Genomic DNA, 18789 nt, shown 5'->3' on the forward strand with positions numbered 1-18789 from the left:
AGAACACAGTGCTCTCTGCTGAATCACTAGCACAGTGCTCTCTGCTGACATCTCTGTCCATTTTAGGAACTGTCCAGAGCAGCATTTGTTTGCTATGGGGATTTTCTCCTACTCTGGAGAGTTCTTAAAATGGACAGAGATGTCAGCAGAGAGCACTGTGCTCATGATGTCAGCAGAGAGCTCTGTGTTCCAAAAAGAAAAGAATTTCCTATGTAGTATTCAGCAGCTAATAAGTACTTGAAGGATTAAGATGTTTTAATAGAAGTAATTTACAAACCTGTTTAACTTTCTGGCACCAGTTGTTTTTTTAAAAAAAGTTTTCCACTGGAGTACCCCTTTAACCCCGTAACGACGCAGGACGTATATTTACGTCCTGCGACCCCGCATCACAACGCGTCGGTCCCGGCGCTCATCAACGGCCGGGACCCGCGGCTAATACCACACATCGCCGATCGCGGCAATGTGCGGTATTAACCCTTTAGAAGCGGCGGTCAAAGCTGACCGCCGCTTCTAAAGCAAAAGTGAAAGTATCCTGGCTAGTCAGTCGAGCTGTTCGGAACTGCTGTTCGGTGAAATCGCGGCGTCCTTAACAGCTTACAGGACACCGGGAGGGCCCTTACCTTCCTCCTCGGTGTCCGATCGACGAATGACTGCTCCGTGGCTGAGATCCAGGCAGAAGTAGTCAAGCGCCGATAACACTGATCACAGGCGTGTTAATACATGCCAGTGGTCAGCATAGGAGATCAGTGTGTGCAGTGTTATAGGTCCCTATGGGACCTATAACACTGCAAAAAAAAAGTAAAAAAAAAGTGTTAATAAAGGTCATTTAACCCCTTCCCTAATAAAAGTTTGAATCACCCCCCTTTTCCCATAAAAAAAATAAAACAGTGTAAATAAAAAAAAAAATAAACATATGTGGTATCGCCGCGTGTGTAAATGTCCGAACTATAAAAATATATCATTAATTAAACCGCACGGTCAATGGTGTACGCGCAAAAAAATTCAAAAGTCCAAAAAAAGCATATTTTGGTCACTTTTTATACCATTGAAAAATGAATAAAAAGTGATCAAAAAGTCTGATCAAAACAAAATTTGTACCGTTAAAAACTTCAGATCATGAGCCCTCATACCGCCCTGTACGTGGAAAAATAAAAAAGTTATAAGGGTCAGAAGATGAAATTTTTAAACATATAAATTTTCCTGCATGTAGTTATGATTTTTTCCAGAAGTACGACAATATCCAAACTATATAAGTATGGTATAATTTTAACCGTAATAAAGATAAGGTGTCATTTTTACCGAAATATGCACTGCGTAGAAACGGAAGCCCCCAAAATTTACAGAATGGCGTTTTTTCTTCGATTTTGTCGCACAATGATTTTTATTTCTGTTTCGCCGTGAATTTTTGGGTAAAATGACTAATGTCACTGGAAAGTAGAATTGGTGATGCAAAAAATAAGCCATAATATGGATTTTTAGGTGGAAAATTGAAAGGGTTATGATTTTTAAAATGTAAGGAGGAAAAAACGAAAGTGCAAAAACGGAAAAACCCTGAGTCCTTAAGGGGTTAATGGCTGCAGTAAAAAAATGTTCAATGAAAAACTCAATGCTCTCTGTCCACCAGAATGCTGATGTTATTCGGAGGTTAAACGCTGCTGGAAAAAGCTCTGACAGTCCTATCTCTCTGCAGGGAAAGGATGTAGTGACTAGCCGGAATATGGATGCCGATTATATAGGGTTGTGACATCACAGGGGTGGCTGGCTGCTGATAGGTTGCATCCTGCATGTGATTCAGGGTCATCCTGCCGACCCTTGTTCCCGCCTTCCCAGAGTTCCTTGCCCATTGTCCTTACATGTGGATCTGCCTTTTAAGCCCTTGAGCTTGGACCGCACTAAATGGAGTTTAATGAAGCGATTTGCGTGAAAGAATCGCGGCGATATTCGCATTCATTGCAAATTGAATTTTTCATGAAATTTGTAACTAATTCAGATTTGTGATATTCGATACGCTCATCTCTAGTAATATACATTGGTTAAAAATGTGTATATTTTTGGGTGAAAAAAAAGCTGTCCCTGCAGCTAATGGCTGTGTTTATCTGTGAAGAAACCCAATACACGAAGTGTAGGGCTCTGTGCGGGCTCTTGGCTTGTCAATCATCCTGCTGTGTGAGCCGGGAGCATGTCACAGGGCTTCACTGCACAGTCCTGCTTGTCTTCACTGCACAGAGTCCTGCTTGTCCTCTCTGCACAGAGCCCTGCGTGTCCTCAGTGCACCGAGCCCTGCATGTCCTCAGTGCACAGAGCCCTGCTTGTCCTCAGTGTACAGAGCCCTGCTTGTTCTTAATGCACAGAGCCCTGCTTGTCCTCACTGCACAGAGCCCTGCTTGTCCTCAGTGCACGGAGCCCTGCTTGTCCTCAGTGTACAGAGCCCTGCTTGTCCTCAGTGCACAGAGACCTGTGTGTCCTCACTACACAGAGCCCTGCTTGTCTTCAGTGTACAGAGCCTTGCTTGTCCTCAGTGTACAGAGCCCTGCTTTTCCTCAGTGCACACAGCCCTGCTTGTCCTCACTGCACAGAGTCCTGCTTGTCCTCAGTTTACAGAGCCCTGCTTGTCCTCAGTGTACAGAGCCCTGCTTGTCCTCACTGCACAGAGCCCTGCTTGTCTTTAGTGTACAGAGCACTGCTTGTCCTGCTTTACATAACATAAAAGGTTTGTGCTAATGACAGGTACACTTTAATATTTACTAAAGAATTAGAATAACACAAATAAATGTTAAATATGCTTTGGTGTAAACTTAACACGAGGCCCTTGTAAACATTTATTTGTGTTATACTAATTTTATAATAAATATTTAAAACTAATCTTTTAATTGGTTTACTTACTTTACTCATTTTCTCAACACCTGACCACATTCTTGAGGACTTCTACTATTGTTATTTTTATAACTCTGTGACAACAATGGGGGGACATATTCAAAAGGAATCACAAGATTTAGTTGTGACATTTTCACTACATTTTTAATAGCTTTCACACAAAAAACAAATGTGATTTTCACACTATACATCGTAGGTTGTCTGAATTTTTACATTTAATTTATGACATTTTCAAAGCCCTAGAGAGTGTTTTTTTTTTCAAGTGAATTTCTGCAACATTTAATGCCTGCTTTATGATAGTATAAAATATTAAACATGCATATTCTTCTGTTGTGATTTCATTTCCTTTCAGTAAAAAGGAGCTTGCACTGGTGATGATTTTAATATTTTTTTAACTTTTCCATGGAAATTAGAATTCCTTTTAGTTTTTACATGTATGTTATTTTCTATCAATGTAAAGCAGCTAGTTCGGCAATGTTCTGAATTTTTAAATTGTGATTTTTCAGAAATGCTTTATTTTCTTTGCTTATTAGTTTTCATCCTATGTTGAGGCACTCTGTGATATGCTAAAAGGGACAAACTTTCTAAGACCAGTGTTTCCCATGTGTCACATGAGCAGCTGCCCTGTCATAGCACTTTGAACGCTACACCACCCTTGAGCTGATATTGATTGCAACTTTGATTTCAGGTAGTTTAACAGGTGTAAATCATTGTATATCTTCCAGAAAAAGATTGCTATGCCCCCATTATGCATGGCTTGGGCTTTTTTTTTTTTTTTTTTTTTTTTCAAGTGCCGGTTAACTTTTTGCCTGAACCTTTTAACAGTTTTTTTTTTGTATGCTGACAAATATGGGTTTATAGGAATCATTTCTAAGAGTATGAACTTAATTTAAATGATGGGACTGAATAATGACAGGGATTATACAGTCAGGGGGTGTGAATTAGGCATACACGTCCCTCAATGTAAAACATTCACACACCCTTACTTTATAATTCTGCCCATCACCCATCGACCTGTGGCCTCTATACTAGATCTGCGGTGCTCACTTGGAACGTTATCTGTCTGGTAGGATATTTACAGCAGATTGCTATGATATTAAAGGGGTAGTCCGGTGGAAAACATCAACTGGTGCCAGTAAGTTAAAAAGATTTTTAAATTACTTCTATTTAAAAATATTAATGCTTCCAGTACTTATCAGCTGCTGTGTAATACAAAGGAAGTTCATTTCTTTTTGAATTTCTCTTTTGTCTGTCCATGGTGCTCTGCTGACACCTCTGCCCATGTCAGGAACTGTCCAGAACAGGAACAACTCTCCATAGCAAACCTATCCTGCTCTGGACATTTCCTGACATGGACAAAGGTGTCAGCAGAGAGCACCGTGGACAGACAGAAAAGAAATTAAAAAAGAAATGAACTTCCTCTGTATCATACAGCACGTTATAAGTACTGGAAGGATTAAGATTTTTTAATAGAAGTAATTTTCAAACCAGGGCAGACTGACTGGCCGGTCTGATCAGATGTCATCTGAGGGTCTGGCCAGGTACAGGGCCCACCGCTCCTGAGGATCCAGGACACTTGTCCCGGATGCCCAGCAGACACCTCTGCTTTCTCCTGTATGTGCAGTACACGCACATACAGGAAAATGTGCCCCTCTATGTGAGCCGTATCTGTGACTTACACAGAGGAGACGTGACCTCCGCCCCCCCCCGCAGCGCAGGCGCCGATGATGTCACTCATCAGCGTCTGCACTGTGGAGGAAGGAAGTCGCGGGCCCCTGCTGTGCTCCAGAGGAGATCGCTGCGTGGGACACATACAGGTGAGCATCTTTTTTTTTTTCAACCTGGGGAGGGGGAAAACTCTGCTGCCTACACCTACTGGGGGGGGGAGGGACTCTAACCCTGCTGCCTATAGCTACTGGGGGTACTCTAACTCTGCTGTCTACACCTACTGGGGGAGGGGACTCCAACTCTACTGTCTACACCTACTGGGGGGGCTCTAACTGCTGCCTACACCTACTGGGGGGACTCTAACTCTGCTGCCTAGACCTACTGGGTGGGCTCTAACTCTGCACCTTCTTGGAGGGTACCAAACTTTGCTGCCTACACCTACTGGGGGGGACTAAAACTCTGCTGACTGCACCTACTGGGGGGGAATCTATCTCTGCTGTATACACCTACTGGGGGGGCTCTAACACTGCTGCCTACACCTACTGGGGAACTCTAACTCTGTTGTCTACACCTAATTTGGGGGGGACTCTAACTCTGCTGTCTACAACTACTGTGGGGGGGACTGCTGCCTACACCTACTTGGGTAGGGGGAAACTAACTCTTTTTTTTATTTATTTTTTATAAATGTTTTTTATTATTTTATTTTACAGCTTACACAAAATAGAGAACAACTCCTCCTATACAAATTACCTCATTATACATAAAATAATACCAAAAAAAGGTATTTTTTTTATTTTTTATTTGAACAACTGTCACACCAAATGTGATTTTCATCAGTGTGACAATGAGCAAAAAAGGTTGCCAGCGGAGTTCCCCTTTTAAGCAGAGGTCCCCAACCAGCACTTGCAAGACACATGGAGTGAACTTATAGCACTTTTAATACTGTAGTTAGTTGCTTGAAGGAAATAAAGTTTTACACCGGAGTACCCCTTTTAACCAGCGGTTCCCTCCCAACCAGGATGCCTCCAGCTGTTGCAAGACACACGGACTGAAATTATAGCCCTTTTAATACTGTAGTTAGTTGCTTGAAGGAACTTAAGTTTTACACTGGAGTACCCCTCCAGCTGTTGCAAGACACACGGACTGATATTTGAGCCCTAAAAAGGGCTTTTTTGGGTGCTGTCCTTAAAGCAGATGTTAGACTAGTGCTTTAGGAGTAAAGTGGACCCTGAATACACTACCTAGCAGCAACCTAGCTATCGCTTTCCCTATACAGCAGGAGCAGCTTCTCTGTCCCTCCACTTTCTAAGCCTGCAGCATCCCAAATGAAGGTAAAATGGCGTCCGTGCAAGAGGTATGAGGGTTTGGAAGGGAGCGACTGCTGCTGATTGGCTGTAATGTGTCTGCTGACTCTGACTCACAGGGTCAAAGTGTACCGCAATGTTAAAGTATAGGTGGCGAATCGAACTTCACATATGTTCGTCCGGCGATGCGAACACGAACATGCTAAGTTCGCCGGGAATTGTTCACGGGCAAATAATTTGCAACATCTCTAGTCAGGATATGAGGACTGGATAGGAGGTCTACATAGGAGGACGGGATAGGAGGATAGGAGGTCGAGATAGGAGGTCGGGATAGGAGGACGGGATAGGAGGATGGGATAGGAGGTCGGGATAGGAGGTCCAGATAGGAGGTCAAGATAGGAGGTCGGGATAGGAGGTCGGGATAGGAGGTCGAGACAGGAGGACGGAATAGGAGGACGGGATAGGAGGTCGAGATAGGAGGACGGGATAGGAGGACGGGATAGGAGGACTGGATAGGAGGACGGGATAGGAGGACTGGATAGGAGTTCAGGATAGGAGGTCGGGGTATGAGGATGGGATATGGGGTTGGGATATGACAACAATATATGAGGACGGGGTATGAAGTCAAAAGCTTTCTCCTTCGTTGATTTTCCTCCCCAACAAGGATGAGGAAGGTAAAACCGGGCAACGCCGGGTATTCAGCTAATATATATATATATATATATATATATATATATATACATATATATATATATATATATATATATATATATATATAACAAAAACAAAAAAATCTTCTCTATCTCTCCTCTCTCTCCACCTGTTGCCTACACCTACTGGGGGGGGGGGGGGGGGCTGGGGGGGGACTCTAACTCTGCTGTCTACACCTACTTGGGGGGGGGGCTAACTCTGCTTTCTACATCTACTTGGGGGGGGGCTAACTCTGCTGACTACACCTACTTGGGGGGACTCTAGCTCTGCTGCCTAAACGTACTGGGGGGACTCTAACTCTGTTGTTTACACCTACTTGGGGGGGACTCTAACTCTGCTGCCTACACCTACTTGCGGGGTGACTCTAACTCTGCTGCCTACACCTACTGGAGGTAGGAAGGATGTTTAAAAGCCATTTGGGCTAATAGAAGAGTGGATCTGTTCCACCTTGCTGAGGGGAGCATAGCATAGTAACAGACACACTGATTCTACTGATCTGTTTTTACCGAAAATTTTTACCGAAAAAATTTACTGCATAGAAACGGAAGCCCTCAAAAGTTACAAAATTGCGTTTTTTCTTTAATTTTGTCACACAATGATTTTTTTTTTGTTTCAACGTAGATTTTTGGGTAAAATGACTAATGTCATTACAAAGTAGAATTGTTGGCTCAAAAAAAGCCATCATATGGATTTTTAGATGCAAAATTGAAAGGGCTATGATTTTTAAAATGTAAGGAGGAAAAAACGAAAGTGCAAAATCCGAAAAAAGCTTGCTGCTTAACACCTTAAGGACGCTGGGTTTTTCGGTTTTTGCACTTTCATTTTTTCCTCCTCACCTTTTAAAAATCATAACCCTTTCAATTTTGCACCTAAAAATCCATATGATCACTTATTTTTTGCACCATCAATTCTACTTTGCAGTGACATCAGTCATTTTACCCAAAAATCTACAGCGAAACGGGAAAAAAAATCATTGTGCGACGAAATTGAAGAAAAAACACCATTTTGTAATTTGACTGACTACTAATTTGACTTTCTAACTGACTACGTAGGATGTCTCTGTAGTAGGTCAGTTTGTCCTCCCTCTCAGTGGGTGTAAAAAAAGGCCCCCATTTTGTGCCAGGAGCAAGGGTCCAATAAGGTTGGGAGACAAAAGTCATCCCACTGCTGAATGGTGAAAATTCGGTGGTCACTACAGTGAGCATGCATCATGCCATTTGTGCAAGTGACTCGGAGGGACTCCCTGCCTTCATCTTCACTGCATACTGCCATGGTGTGTCTGAGTCCTCTGTCTCGCCTTCCTCATAACCCTCTAGCTCCTCTGGCTGCTCGTGCTCCTCCTCTCCTGTCAGGTGACTAGAAAAACCACCCATTTGGCGAGAACCTAAACTGTGCACCACTCTGCCCCTCCCCTCCTCCTCCAGTAAAGCCCTCACAGGGCTCATGTGGCCGTGAGATGTAGGCGCCACTTCACCAGTGCCCTGACCAGCCATAGTTTCTATGAAGCAGTGGAATTACATCATTTATCCCATAATCCTGGTGACTAACTAATAATGTGGCTTCCACAAAGGCCTGAGCAAACGGCAGGTGTCACTTATGAGCTGTTACTGGTTCACATTGAAGTTACACAGGGGAGTCCCCCTATCAGCTTGGGTCATCAAGAAATCGGTGATGGCTTTTCTCTGTTCGTATAGTCTGTCCAACATATGGAGGGTGGAATTCCAACGTGTGGCAATGTCGCAAATCAAACTATGTTGGGGGATACCGTTCTGAGACTGCAGCTCAAGGAGGGTGTGCTTTGCGGTGTATGAGTGGCTGAAGTGCACTTAAAGTTTCCTTCCCATTTTTAGGATGTCTTGCTTATTGGGGGAACACTTCAAGAACCGCTTGACAACCAGATTGAACATGTGTGCCATGCAGGGCGCATGGCTCAGCCTTCCTTGTTGCAGCGCAGACAAGATGTTCTTCCTGTTTTTAGACACCATGGTTTCCAAATTCCTTCCTTAAATTCGTAATGAATACAGATACGTCACATTCGATTCGCTCATCCCTAATCAGAACAATACAATGCTTGGTTATTTAGTTGTGCTGTTACCTGTCTACTAGAATGTGAAAGATTCTGATGACAATTAAGATCAATACATCTGTTACTGTATATGTAGCAGTCTCCCTAGGGGGTCTGAGAATCTTGTGTTGCATGTCCCATAGAGCCAGTTTCACTAATGAAACCAAGTCCTGGAACAACATTCTAATAGGATGATATTGATTGGAAATCTCACATGCTGGGAAGTTCAATAGAATAAAGCTATCTTGTTTACTTTTGTGATGAAAATGTAACTGAAGACTTCATTTAGTCAGACAAGGTAAAGAATTGTACAGTAGCATTGGCATGTAGTCAGACATTCCCTCCAATGCACCACTAAATCTATATTTATTTGCTAAGATGAAGATAAAAGTTTTGTTCATTTTTTTTCTTCTAAATTCATTTAGTCTCCCTCTTTCTCAGTTCAATTACATATTTAATTTAAAAATGTTCAAGCAGTCAATGTTGAATAATGTCTCTTGGTCCCCTGAAAGATAATCACTATTTAGTTCTCCAAGAGCCATATAATACATCTATTTTCATTGTGAAATCATTGATAGGGCTCGAATATTATTTAGCCATTTTGAGAGTTGCACTGCAGGAATAAAATATAGAGAGCTAAAATGTGAGATATACAGATAATTAATCATGAATATTGCTGAAAATAAAAAATACAAATATTGTACAGTCAGGAAAAAAACTTCAAACACCTAATGCAATACATAATGCCACAATCCTGTAAAAGATAAATTACTCAATAATGACATTTTCTTTCTAAGCTAGAAAGCTAGTATCAAGTATTACATTGTTGTCCATTAACCCCTTAAGGACGCAGGACGTAAATGTACGTCCTGGTGAGGTGGTACTTAACGCACCAGGACATACATTTACGTCCTGTACATAACCGCGGGCATCGGAGCGATGCCCGTGTCATGCGCGGCTGATCCCGGCTGCTGATCGCAGCCAGGGACCCGCCGGCAATGGCCGACGCCCGCGATCTAGCGGGCGCCCGCCATTAACCCCTCAGATGCCGGGATCAATACAGATCCCGGCATCTGTGGCAGTACGCGATTTCAATGAATGATCGGATCGCCCGCAGCGCTGCTGCGGGGATCCAATCATTCAGAACGCCGCACGGAGGTCCCCTCACCTGCTTCTGTCCGGCTCCCGGCGTCTCCTGCTCAGGTCTGAGATCGAGCAGACCAGAGCAGAAGATGACCGATAACACTGATCTGTTCTATGTCCTATACATAGAACAGATCAGTATTAGCAATCATGGTATTGCTATGAATAGTCCCCTATGGGGACTATTCAAGTGTAAAAAAAAATGTAAAAAAATGTAAAAGTAAAAAAAAGGGAAAAATCCCCTCCCCCAATAAAAAAGTAAAATGTCCGTTTTTTCCTATTTTACCCCCAAAAAGCGTAAAAAATAAATTTAATAGACATATTTGGTATCGCCGCATGCGTAAATGTCCGAACTATTAAAATAAAATGTTAATGATCCCGTACGTTGAACGGCGTGAACGTTAAAAAAAAGTCCAAAATTGCTACTTTTTTAAATACCTTTTAAAAAATAAAAAAATTAAAAAAATTAAAAAATTATTAAACATGTATTAAAAGTTTTTTATATGCAAATGTTGTATAAAAAAAGGAAAGATCATGGCGCAAAAAATTAGCCCTCATACTGCCGCTTATACGGAAAAATAAAAAAGTTATAGGTCATCAAAATAAAGGGATTATAAACGTACTAATTTGGTTGTGATTTTTTTTAAGCGCAACAATAATATAAAAGTATGTAATAATGGGTATAATTTAAATCGTATTGACCATCAGAATAAAGAACACATGTAATTTTTACCGTAAATTGTGCGTCGTGAAAACGAAACCTTCCAAAATTAGCAAAATTGCGTTTTTCTTTTTAATTTCCCCACAAAAATAGTGTTTTTTGGTTGCGCCATACATTTTATGATATAATGAGTTATGTCATTACAAAGGGCAACTGGTCACGCAAAAAACAAGCCCTCATACTAGTCTGTGGATGAAAATATAAAAGAGTTATGATTTTTAGAAGGCGAGGAGGAAGGTCCTTAAGGCCAAAATGGGCTGTCCTGAAAGAGTCCTGAAGGGGTTAAAGGGGTACTCCACTGGAAAACATTTTTTTTAATCAGCTGGTGCCAGAAAGTTAAACAGATTTGTAAATCACTTTTATTTAAAAAAATTATAATTCTTCCAGTACTTATCAGCTGCTGTTATGATCCACAGGAAGTTCTTTAATTTTTGAATTTCCTTTCTATCTGACCACAGTGCTCTCTACTGACACCTCTGTCCATTTTAGGAACTGTCCAGAGCATAATAGGGTTTCTATGGGGATTTGCTCCTACTCTGGACATTTCCTAAAATGTACAGAGGTGTCAGCAGAGAGCACTGTGGTCAGACAGAAAGGAAATTCAAAAAGAAAGAACTTCCTGTGGATACTAACAGCAGCTGATAAGTACTGTAAGGATTAAGATTTTTTTAATAGAAGTGATTTACAAATCTGTTTAACTTTCTGGCACCAGCTGATTAAAAATAAAATGTTTTCCAGTGGAGTACCCCTTTAAAGGGGTACTCCACTGCCCATTCTTAAAGAGAACCTACTGACACTATCCCTGTGTTTTTTGTTGTTGCTTAAAACAGCAGATAAATACATCACCTCCTTGTATCCCTTCTGCTCATTCTGCTGGCCATCTGTGAGAAAGGAAGGGGGAGTGGCCCGGCAGGCGTGATGTTAGCTTAAGCCTGCCTTGGCTAACTTCTGCCTATATATATATATATATATATATATATATATAAATGTGTGTGATTAACCTGATGTTTTCAAAGTGCAGAGCAGCGCCAACGCTCAGGCTCTACTTGTAAGGGGGCAGAGCCTGAAGATGCGGCTAGCCGGCTGAGTCAGGAGTGCGCCCTGCTGTACTACGAGCATAGTACTTGCTCCCGCCTTTCTGATTGACAGGCAGGGAGCTACGTAGAGCTTGTCTGTGTCCCGGCTGCAGTCTGAGATTTTGGACTCATGCCAGGCCGGCATGAGTCCTAAATCTATAAGAAGCTTGTGGCCGGGACTGGTAGGGAGACCCCTAATGGTCTTTTTTTCAAAGTTGAAAAAGTACTGTATTTTCCGGCATATAAGACGACTTTTTAACCCTAAGTCTGGGGTTGCCTTATACTCCGGGTGTTGTCTTATGCACCAGGTGCTGCAGTTGGCCGGGATGCCTGGGATATGGATTATCCATACCCTGGGCGTCCCGGCCTAGATTAACTTACCCTGTCACATTCGGACATCCCTGTGTCCCGAAAGATCTTTTTGAGACACAAGGGTGTCCCGGTTACCTTTCTGTAGCCCCGCGTTACCTTTCTGCAGCCCCACGGAACTGCAACCTAATGTGGGGGAAACTATACTGCCAACCTAATGTGGGGGAACTATACTGCCAACCTAAGGTGGGGAACTACAATCTAATGTGGGAGAACTACAACCAAATGTGGGGGAACTATACTGCCAACCTAATGTTGGGGAACTACAACCATATGTGGGTGAACTATACTGCCAACCTAATGTGGGGGAACTATGCTGACAACCTAGTGTGGAGGAACTATGCTGACAACCTAATGTGGGGGGAACAATGCTGCCTACCTAGTGTGGGGGAACTATGCTGACAACCTAGTGTGGAGGAACAATGGTAAGGTATTGTATCGCGGTAGAGGGGTAGTCTTAGACGGCGAGTATGCCGGAAAATACTGTAATAAAAAGAAATATATTTTTAAATAACATGATGTTTGAAAGTTAATCAGTATGCATTAATCTATTACATATCAAAACTTTTTTTGATGAAAGGTACTCTTTAAATATGGTAATTCCTTCTGCAGCATCAGTTGTGTGCTATAGATCTCAATTACAGGTCAGTAGAATCAGTGTGTCTGTTACTATGCTATGCTCCCCTTAGCAAGGGCAGCATAAAAGACGTCACAGTTTCCCTTTAAATTGAAACTGTCAGAACACTATGCTACAATGCTATGCAGGAACAGATCCACTCTTCTATTAGCCCAAATGGCTTTTAAACATCCTTCCTACCTCCTTTTCTCTCTTCCCTGTGTTTATTGTCTCCTTCAATCTCTGCTGGGTGGGGAAGGGGGAAGAAACCCCTAATCCTCACAGCAGACTCAAAAGTCAATATTACAGTGCAATATATTTTTCTATTTTGGCTAATAGAACATTGGATCAACCACCCACTACTGTGATTAGAGATGAGCGAACTTACAGTAAATTCGATTTGTCACAAACTTCTCGGCTCGGCAGTTGATGACATTAGCCTGCATAAATTAGTTCAGCTTTCCGGTGCTCCGGTGGGCTGGAAAAGGTGGATACAGTCCTAGGAGACTCTTTCCTAGGACTGTATCCACCTTTTCCAGCCCACCGCAGCACCTGAAAGCTGAACTTATTTATGCAGGATAAATCATCAACTGCCGAGCCGAGAGGTTCGTGACAAATCGAATTTACTGTAAGTTCGCACATCTCTAACTGTGATCATCCAATTGCTGTATGGACACAGATTACAAAGTGGGCACCACTCAACATTAACTTACCAGCAACACAGCAATACGTTGTTAATGGTAACTTCATGCAGGTTAACTTTGTCTTCATACAGGCTAACTTTAGCAACATAATAATTTCTGTAACTTCACATGGGCAAATTTGATTTTCAAGGTCATAATGTGATATTTGAAGTGGTTATACAGGATTAGAGGATATGTGTGGGTCTGTTTTTGAAAGAAATTACTTTTACTCATTTAGCTAGTCCACTACCAGTCTACTCTCTCCGGATTAAAATGTTCATGCTTCTCCCTTGGTTCCAGTACACCCAGTTTCTCACTATCGACTAGTCTCCGGTGCAGCCTTTCTTTACCATTTGCTTCCTCCCTATCTCTAGGCTGGTACCTCCTCAGCCTGCCCTCCTAGAAATTGCTCCCAAATTTCAAAAAGCTCTCTAGACCAGCTTAGTGATGACCTCAGGTCTTTCTGTACAGCTCCTCTCCAGGTCTCTGTCTCTATCTCTCACTAGTAGTCTCATTGCGGTTACATAAAGACTCTGTGCATAAACCTTACCTAAAAACTTTAGGCTCCACATGCATTTACACGATTTACTCCCCATCTGGCACCAAAACATTCGCTGTTAAGGACTCCTGTCTTCCTCTACTACTAGCACTGTTACTCAATGCACACCATTAAGTCAGCATCAGGCACTAACTTGGCTTGTGGTGATACTGGCATCTCCTTCAGCAAACTGGCAACTAAAAAGATATCATTTCCTAGTGCTCAGTAGCAGGGTAATAAGGGGCTACAACACATAGCGGCCTGCAAGTGATATCCAAGTGCTAAAAGGTGCATGGCAAAATGACAAACATTCTGTCATGCAGAACTGCATGACAAAATAATAAACATATCTGGTATCGCCTTGTGCAGAACTGTCCAAAAATAAACAATATAATGTTTATGATCCCAGACGGTTGTAAGGCTGGTGGCTGGCAGCCGCCAACATGTACCAAATTCTGCTGCCTACCTTGGCCAAACAGCACACACAGCTTCCTCTCCTCGCTGCAGGCTCTGGACTGTTCCCTCCACCCTGCATCCAGCAGTGGCCGCACAAGGCCTGTCTATTTCAAGGTTCGTGCGCGCCTTTGAATCTATTCCCCCTCCAATCCCTGACTGCCATTTCCTATTTAATGGCATTCCCCTCTCACCTTCTCACCGGAGCTACAAAGTGGTTATCAATTGATAAGGTGTACAGCACAATGGTGTACAGTATAAACATAAAAAATACATTGTAGAAAAAAATGTAAAAGAGTTTAAAAAATCTAAACAACTATGGTACTGATAAAAACTACAGATTACAACGCAAACATGTAGCCTTTATATGGCATCGTATATGGAAAAAATAAAGGGGTCAGATTAGGGCAATTGCTAGTATACTGTTTTGGTTATTTATTATTTGTAAGTTTTACTTTTTTAAGCGGTAGAATATTAGAAAAGCAACATAAACTGAGTATTGTTTTTATTGGGTTGTCCCACAAAAAAGAGTACACATTGTTTTTAACCTGCAAAAGTTTTAAAATTGTATTGTTGTTTTTAAATCTACCCAGAAATAAGAATAATTTCATTTTGCCATACATTTAATGGTAACAATGTTTAAAGTGACATGTGAAGGGCAGAATAGGAGGTTTACCTCACTTTCAGTTTAAAAGAGAGGAAGAAACAACATTTCAAACTAATTTGACATAAACCATAACATACGATACGGTCACATACTTTCTGTAAGTGCTGTTTTCACTTTTAACCATGATCCTAATGTTTCTAGGGATTGTAAAACATCCTTGTATGGTGTAAATCTAATTTTTGTTATATTTGCATAGGCTTGGCCATGGAATCGATATGGTTGTTGCTGCTGTTGTCAATTTACATGTTTCCAGTGGGTGCACAGTTTAATGGATACAACTGTGATGCAAGTCAACATAGCAGGTTTCCAGGTAAGAGGTACTAACCACTTAATAATGATCAGTGGATATATCCAAACTTTGCCATCCTACATAGTGATAGAAATGTTGTGTGTCCTGTCCAGGGTACTTACAAAATCACAATGGGAGCATAGCTCTAAAACATCCCAGACTTAGGTAATAATTGCCGAGTTCAGAGATAACTCAGATTCTAGCAATTGTATTAATATCATGGTCACTTTGTAGGTTCCAAGGAGTTTCCATGCATTTTTATTTATCTTAAATAGTTTACATTGAAAATACATATTTGTTACCACTGATCTTGCTTACTGTTTTTGCATTTGTAAAAAAAAAAAAAAACAATAATCATATGAAAAATTAATAATAATAATAATAATGACAATAAAACTAATCAATACATTATAGGTACCCACAAATAATTTCAATTAAAATGCAAATTGTCCAGCAGCCACATTAATAAAAATCAAAAACCGCTACGGCTCTTGGAATGTTAGGATGAAACAACAATAGCTTGGTCCTTAAGGCTTACAATAGGCTGGTCTTTAGGAGGTTAATGTTATTGATCTATTAACTGCTTAATGCCCTATGTTGTACATGTATGTTATTATGACATCAAGGATGCATAGAATGGGTTTAGGAGCAAATCTTGGTTCCTACCCAGTGACTGCTTAGTAGGGATCGACCGATATTGATTTTTTAGGGCTGATACCAATAATCTGTGGCCTTTCAGGCCGATAGACGATAACTTATACCGATAATCCGGTATAAGTTATCGGCTATTTCTCCACCCCCCCCCCCCCGGCCCCGAAGAAGTGGCTGCAGATCATTGATTTAAAGCAGGCACTTTAAATCAATGAACTGCAGCAGCTTTTGCGGGGCCGCTTCTCTTCCCCTGCCTGTCCTGGGGTCCTCCTGAGTCCAACCCCCTATCCTCTGGCCAGAGACCGCCGCCGCTTGCTTCTCTCCCCCGCCGGCCCTTAGTCCAACCACCGCCGCTGCCCCATTGCCTCCCAAATCCCTGGTTTTATAATTACCTGTTCCCGGGGCCCGAGGTCCGTGCTACTTCTGGCTCTGGCAGCATCCTGAGCTGTCACTGTGCGCACTGGACAACGCAGGAGCCAGAAGTAGCACGGACCCCGGGCCCTGGGAACAGGTAATTATAAAACCGGGAGTGAAGGAGGCAATAGGTCAGTGGCGGTGGTTGGACTAAGGACCAGCAGGGGGAGAGAAGCGGGCGGGGGCGGTCTCTGGCCAGGCAGTGGGGCGGTGCGGTAGGGGGCAGTGCATTATTGGATTGTCGGCAAGGTAATTGCCGATACCGATAACTCCCAAAATTGTGAATATCGGCCGATAATATCGGCCAAACCGATAATCGGTCGATCCCTACTGCTTAGCTGCTGTCATTTAGCTCCTATTTCAGAAATGTTACTATTTAGCTGCTGCAGTCAAAGGTTACCACAGCATCTAAGTGGTTAAAATCCACATTCCAGTCCCTTCTGTTATCCGTTAATGTCCTCCATCTTACACAATCGCTGGTTGCTGATCAATTTTCATGGCAACCTTGGGCCTTTTGAAGACCTTTGCAGATATGATCTATGATTCTTATTTTATTATGGCCTCCCATGATAGGCGATGGGCAAAAAGTCTCATCTACCCTTAAAAAGGAACCCTTAGACTGCTCTGTAGATGGAAAAATAAAGTTATAGAGGTCCGAATATAGCAAGCCATATAACTATATATGTTTTTGTAATCGTACTGACACACAGAATAAAGTTAACATTTCAGCTTTACTGAACAATGAATAGTTTAACAAGAAAGAAACTCTCAAGTTTCCATTATATTTTATGGTAGTATAAAGAATGACATTAAAAATAAAATTTAAAGGGGTATTTCAGCCTTAGACATCTTATCCCCTATCCAAACTATAGGGGATAGAATGTCTGATTGCAGGGGTCCCACCACTGGGACCCCCCACAATCTCCATGCAGCTCCTGGCGATCTGTGCCAGGCGCTGCTTCCGAGATGGAGAAGTGACATCACGCCACGACCCCTTGTGACGTCAGGCCACACCCTCTCCATTCATGTCAATGGGTGGGGGCATGACGGCCATCATGCTCCCTCCCATTGACATGAATAGAGGCAGAGTGGCATGTCTTGGGAGCAGCGCCCAGCATAGAATGCCGGGAGCTGCATGGAGATTGCAGGAGGTCCCAGCGGTGGGATCAGACATCTTATCCCCTATCATTTTGTTGGGGGATAAGATGGCTAAGGCCAAAATACCCCTTTAAAATAATTTTGGATGACAAGGAGGAATGTGGGGATTTTTGGGGCTTGAAATGATATATGTATTAAAAAGTGTACACACAAGATACACATACAAATGGTAATAGATTACCTTAAAGGGGTACTCCACTGGAAAACATTTTTTTCTAAATCAACTGGTGCCAGAAAGTTAAACAGATTTGTAAATTACTTCTATTTAAAATTCTTAATCCTTCTAGTAGTTTTCAGCTGTTACATGCTCCACAGGAAGTTCTTTTCTTTTTGAATTTCCTTTCTGTCTGACCACAGTGCTCTCTGCTGACACCTCTGTCAATTTTAGAAACTATCCAGAGTACAAGCAAATCCCCATTGCAATTCTATCCTGCTCTGGACAGTTCCTGATATAAACAGAGGTGTCAGCAGAGAGCACTGTGGTCAGGCAGAAAAGAAATTCAAAAAGAAAAGAAATTCCTGTGGATCATACAGAGGCTGATAAGTACTGGAAGGATTAAGATTTTTTAACGGAAGTAATTTACAAATCTGTTTAACTTTCTGGCACCAGTTGATTAAAAAAAAAATGTTTTCCAGAGGAGTACCCCTTAAACCCCTTAAGGACTCAGGGTTTTTCCGTTTTTGCACTTTCGTTTCCTCCTTACATTTTAAAAATCATAACCCTTTCAATTTTCTACCTAAAAATCCATATTATGGCTTATTTTTTGCGTCGCCAATTCTACTTTGCAGTGACATTAGTCATTTTACCCAAAAATGCACGGCGAAATGGAAAAAAAAAAGCATTGTGCGACAAAATAAAAAAAAAACGCCATTTTGTAACTTTTCGGGGCTTCCGTTTCTACGCAGTGCATATTTCGGTAAAAATTACACCTTATCATTATTCTGTAGGTCCATATGGTTAAAACGATACCCTACTTATATAGGTTTGATTTTGTCGCACTTCTGGAAAAAATCATAACTACATGCAGGAAAATGTATATGTTTAAAAATGTCATCTTCTGACCCCTATAACTTTTTTATTTTTCCACGTACAGGGCGATATGAGGACTCATTTTTTGCGCCGTGATCTGAAGTTTTTATCGGTATGATTTTTGTTTTGATCGGACTTTTTTATCACTTTTTATTCATTTTTTTAATGGTATAAAAAGTGACCAAAATACGCTTTTTTGGACTTTGGAATTTTTTTGCGCGTACGCCATTGACCGTGCGTTTTAATTAATGATATATTTTTATAGTTCGGACATTTATGCACTCGGCGATACCACATATGTTTATTTATTTATTTTTTACACTGTTTTATTTTTTTTATGGGAAAAGGGGGGTGATTCA

General features: G+C 41.7%; 1 protein-coding gene across 1 annotated transcript in view; it reads left to right on the forward strand.

Moving 5' to 3' along the window:
- Positions 1 to 18789, forward strand: part of LOC130355729 (zona pellucida-like domain-containing protein 1) — a 206197-nt gene that overhangs the window by 40480 nt on the left and 146928 nt on the right. Inside the window, exon 2 of the mRNA XM_056556279.1 lies at positions 15085 to 15198. Within this exon, the coding sequence (XP_056412254.1) occupies positions 15093 to 15198 (106 nt within the window). The 5' untranslated portion in view covers positions 15085 to 15092. The remainder of the gene's footprint in view (positions 1 to 15084; positions 15199 to 18789) is intronic.

Source organism: Hyla sarda, chromosome 2, assembly GCF_029499605.1.
Source record: "Hyla sarda isolate aHylSar1 chromosome 2, aHylSar1.hap1, whole genome shotgun sequence".
Lineage (NCBI taxonomy): Eukaryota > Metazoa > Chordata > Amphibia > Anura > Hylidae > Hyla > Hyla sarda.